At 32.6% G+C, this 4,843-nt stretch overlaps 1 protein-coding gene and 1 long non-coding RNA gene across 2 annotated transcripts; both read right to left on the bottom strand.

Annotated features, from left to right (window-relative positions):
- Nucleotides 1-529: 529 nt before the first annotated feature.
- On the bottom strand, nucleotides 530-2,499 carry LOC109237462 (two-component response regulator ARR5-like). Its single transcript, XM_019403770.1, has 5 exons — nucleotides 1,988-2,499; nucleotides 1,790-1,866; nucleotides 1,442-1,519; nucleotides 1,220-1,290; nucleotides 530-969 (listed from the first exon to the last, which is right to left on the bottom strand). Exons 1-5 carry the CDS (start codon nucleotides 2,100-2,102, stop codon nucleotides 708-710), a joined length of 603 nt encoding a protein of 200 aa, XP_019259315.1. The 5' UTR covers nucleotides 2,103-2,499; the 3' UTR covers nucleotides 530-707.
- A 10-nt stretch (nucleotides 2,500-2,509) lies between these two features.
- Nucleotides 2,510-2,931, bottom strand: LOC109237464. Its single transcript, XR_002069631.1, has 2 exons — nucleotides 2,850-2,931; nucleotides 2,510-2,765 (listed from the first exon to the last, which is right to left on the bottom strand). It is a non-coding gene; the product is annotated as an uncharacterized LOC109237464 (long non-coding RNA).
- Nucleotides 2,932-4,843: the final 1,912 nt, after the last annotated feature.

The following is a 4,843-nucleotide window of genomic DNA, read 5'->3' as shown; positions in this document are numbered from 1 at the left end:
TTAGTCTCAATACAAGATTTAAATTATTTAAATTTACTAAGAGCTAATAGTAACTGTGAAAAAAAAAGAATAAATGCATTTAATAGACTAACATTTGAATGCTTTAAATTCAGATATCCATTTAATGCAAACAAATGAAATTTTATTTTATTGTTTTATCTGAAATTTGCAAATTGAGCCTTGGAGTAGTAGTTTGATTTGGATATTTCAAGTCGACAGATAGATAAAAATTCTGGCAGTTATATGGAATTTGGACTTTAAAGTTGATTAATTGTAACCTGAGAAAGATAGTGGCTTGACCTAAATTGTGAATAAAATATAAGGTATGATTCTTATTTTATAATGTGTGATAAAGTAAAAGTCATTAACTATTGAAGTTGGTCTTAAAATTAACCGTCGATTATTGTACCAATAAACGCATGTTTCTTTAACCCTAACTCTAATGTAGATAAATTTCTTACAAATGAAGCATCACGAGAGCCTGAATAGCACATGTAAATTGGCATAAATATAAAAAGTAAAATCGACAAGTGCAAAGGTAGCTTAATTGCACTGATTAGTGAGATAGTAATAAGCTAAAGGATGTACAAAATTGTGTTTGTTGTAATACAAACAAAAATGACCTTATACAGATCGAGTGTGTCAAGGCTGACTGTCCTAGTTAAATCAAAAAGCAAAAGTAGGAATCATATGAATCAGTGTTAGGCTTAGGCAATCTTTGGGTGCTTCAACAGAGAATGTTTCAATAACGGAGTTGATGAACATTTTGGTGATGATGGTATATCATGAGGTTGTGTCAATGACAATGAACAGTCTTGAAGTTTTCTCTTTCTGTGACAACTCCCTTGTTTCATTTCCTCTGTTTCCTTGTTATCATTCTCCTCTCTCAAAATGAAATCTTTCAGTCGTTTAACATCGGAAAGCTTGACAGGTTTCTGGAGAAACTCTTTGGCCCCTTCCTCCAAACATCTATTCGTAGGCAAAACAACATTTTTTATTAGACAATGGCGTTACAATCCGGCTTAGGTATATTTAAGTCAAGAACTAAACTTTTATAAATGGGTATTTGACAAACTGGATTTCCATTTCTAAAATTACGATTAGAAGGACCTTGGATGGATGAGAATTGATCATAATTCTGGTATAGTTTTACACAAATTAAAGGCGCTCAACCTAAAGCAAATAAACAAAAATATTGATGGTATAAAAGAGTGGTTACCTATCAATACGAGTTAAAATATTTTCTGATGACATAATCACAACAGGAATTTTGCTCGACGTCGAAGATCCCTGCTCAGGAAGAAGAAATATGTCATTCAAAATCACTTATTTTAATTTCAACTATACCAGACATAGAAATATGTTGCTTTATAAAAATAATGTGTTATAAATGCTCAAAGGGAACAGTATATATAACATAATCTCATCTTTCAAAACAAACCTTGATCTTCTTGAGAAGTTCATATCCTGTCATTCCAGGCATAGAATAGTCAGTCATTATCAGATTCACCTTCAATTCCTGAAAACCAATGGATTCCAATATTACTTTAGAAATTCGTATTGCTTTAGGTAAAGCCAATCAAACTTCAATAATGCCAAATTCAATTTTCACAAGAAACCAAACAGAGTTTTATCCTAGTTCAAAATGGTAGAGAAAACTTCTAATTTCTGATTTGAATACTTTCCTCATCATAATTTGAAACCACTTAAAAACTTTCTTATTCATTAGTTCAAAATGGTAAAGAAACTTCCACTTTCTGATTATAAATAGAAATAATATTGTCCTTACATCAATCCCCAGAGAACTCTTCTCTCCATCCAAACCCAAATATTGCAAAGCCATCCTTCCACTCTCAACTGCTGTCACTGCAAACAAAATCCATCCCAAAAAATTTAACACACAACTAGCGATAACATAAAAAGGGAATTATAGGGGAAAAACACAACAAGAGAATTCAACTATATAAAAAAAAAAAAAAAAACGAACCTTTACAGCAAGAGATTTTCAGCAATCGCTCAATAACTTTCCTATCCACATGACTATCATCAACGGCTAAAACATGCAATTCCTGTGCACCACTTAAAGAATAGTCAGCAGCCATATTTTCCACTACAAAAATGGGTCTGTTATATTTTGTCTATAGAATCGGACGTACAGTAGAGAATTGGTGGAAGGAGTAAATATATAGTACTAGTTGAAGTAGATATGGAGAGAGAGGGGAAAGGGAAAGAAATCTACTAATGGATACTGAAAGATCTTGGAAAATCTAAATAGCATGATCCTACTTGTCTCCCTTTATGTGACGTTATTATTAAATGTGATTGTTCCTGCCTACTGTTTCTTTGTTTGGACTTTGGTGGGTGGCTTACTTTTTGTGGACAAAACAATACTGTTACTTCTGTTGTGTAACGTATCTTTGTACAAATTCTGATTCACTGTACATTGTGCTTACTCGTGGGGCTATAAAAATTGACACTATGTGGTCACAGACTTATTGGCTTGACCGTCTTTTTTTTTTTTTTTTTTTTTTTTGCTAATAAGGCTTTTATTAAAAATAAAACTAGTGAATTACAGAAGTCGGAAATGAACGGTATGTTATAGTTTCAGTTACATCGGAAGCTAAAAACGATAAGGCAAAAGTAGGGGTAGGGGTTTCAAAAAGTAGAGCATCATTAGGTTGTAGATCCGGATTTGTCTTCCCATACTTGGCTAATACCTCCGCTACACCATTACCCTCCTTGAATGTGTGGTGGATCGTGGTCACCTGTAGGTCCCTGAGCATCAATTTGCATGCAAAAATGATATGTGAGTGTTTTAGTGATATGTTTGATAAGATGTGTAGCAATACCTGAGAGTCCCTTTCCACTTGTAATGATCTGAAATTTCAACCATTTGCTAGTAACAAACCATGATATAAAGCTGGAGTTTTTCGCGACGCCTTAGAAGCATGGGTGTATGGCTTTACCAAACATTTGATACATACTGATATATTACGAGCTTAACGATACAAAAATAGGACTATTAAAATGTTTCCTTATTTTTTTTCTAGTGACTTTTTTGTGATTACTTAGACAATATAGAGTGTAATATTTTTATTATAACAAGTAATTTAGTTACTTCCATGATACTAATAAGGTAAATTTGAGCAACTTTTTCATTAAAAAAAATAGTAAAGTGATTTTGGTAAAATAAAATAAAATTTGGAGTGACCAAACTAACCTTATGACAAGTATTTACAAAATTCTTTATAAAGTAATTATAAATAAATATTTATGTTAAACACTTATTGAACAATGAAAACTAACTTGTCATGATATGTTAAAATACATATTGACTATGCAATAAAATATTTGCATTGTCTCGTATATATAATTTAGGGATCTTTACACATTTGGTTAGTGAGATAATGAAATATATTATGGGCTCCTCCCCTTCTCCTTAAGGCTTTAAGGCGAACTTGGCAGGGGTCAACCCCATACTTGGTCTCCCATGTTTGGTACAATTTTTGATTTCGGGTTTAGTAATATTAGGATTGCTTATACTACAACTTTGATATTATTTTTTAATCTCGGGATTACTTATATCGAGATAAAACAATAAGATAACACATTTGCCCTTCTCCAAAACTATTCCCCAATTTTTCTTTTTTAAGAAAGACAAGGTTAAACTGATTCAAATTCACCTTGCATAGGATGCATAAAAAAAAATCACTCGCTACCATTTTTTTCCCTACTTCCATCTTCTTTTATCTTCATCTGGAACAGCACCTCTATATGCTATATATCTGTTTCCTATTCTCTGGATTAAGATGATGTGTGCATAGACCCATGATGCACTACGTACTGTTTTAGTATTATATTATGTTTCCATACATTTTCAAGCTGGCCATTTAAATTTCAAACATGTGTTCCAAAGGAGAGAGCGTCAATGCTATCTTGTTTGTCAAATAAAGTATGCTTAGAGCAAAATATTACAAAATCAATTACTAAAAGATTCTTAATTTGACAAAGTCTACCCTATCAAATCTGAGTGAAATATGTTAACGAAACGAATTGCTTTGGTTTCTAAACCTTGAATTTGTCAAAGATTTTATCTGACCAGCTACTCAAAATTTATTTGTTTGTTGCTTAAAAGGAAATGTACCATCTTGGTTTCTTATGCTAGGTCATTTACATAAATTACATTTAAATAAAAGGATGATGTACATCAAAATACCTACTTTTCCTAACGAAAAACTACTGTGTTACTCATATTTGGCTAATTTTTCTTCTTCTAATTGATTGTCCTCCTTATAGATATTCTTTATGCCCGACTTACCAGGTGCGTGGCATAGGTATTTGTGATCATCAATAACGTGTGAGTCTAATTGATTTACATCATTACATGGATTAGTATATGTAAAAAAAAATAAGACAATCAACGTCGACTTAATTCCAATGGAGTCATGACGTGTCGTATGCGGCTTGTACTTCCTCTAGGAGGATTCCGGAACCAAAGTGATGGAAAAAAAATTCCTAAAATGATCGAGGCAGTGTGTAAAAAGGAAAAAAAGAACACATCTACATATAATGCTTGAAATACATATATTATATATGCTAGGACCGAAAAAAGCAGGTGTCATTCGGAAGCTAGTAAAGCAAACCTTGAACGATGATAAATCCAACAACAAAAGAGAAATCTACCAAAAGAGACACAAACATATAACGTGGTTCGGTCAACTGACGTACGTCCACGGCGGAGATGATCAATCCACTATATAAAAAGAGAGTACAAGATATCGAGAGAACAACCTCACAAAGAGGCAAACACAAGTGACATACTAACACTTGTCCCGTAAAGTTC

This window comes from Nicotiana attenuata, unplaced genomic scaffold (assembly GCF_001879085.1).
Source record: "Nicotiana attenuata strain UT unplaced genomic scaffold, NIATTr2, whole genome shotgun sequence".
Classification (NCBI taxonomy): Eukaryota; Viridiplantae; Streptophyta; class Magnoliopsida; order Solanales; family Solanaceae; genus Nicotiana; species Nicotiana attenuata.
The sequence above is the reverse complement of the archived record's forward strand: the minus strand, read 5'-3'. Positions and strand labels throughout refer to the sequence as shown.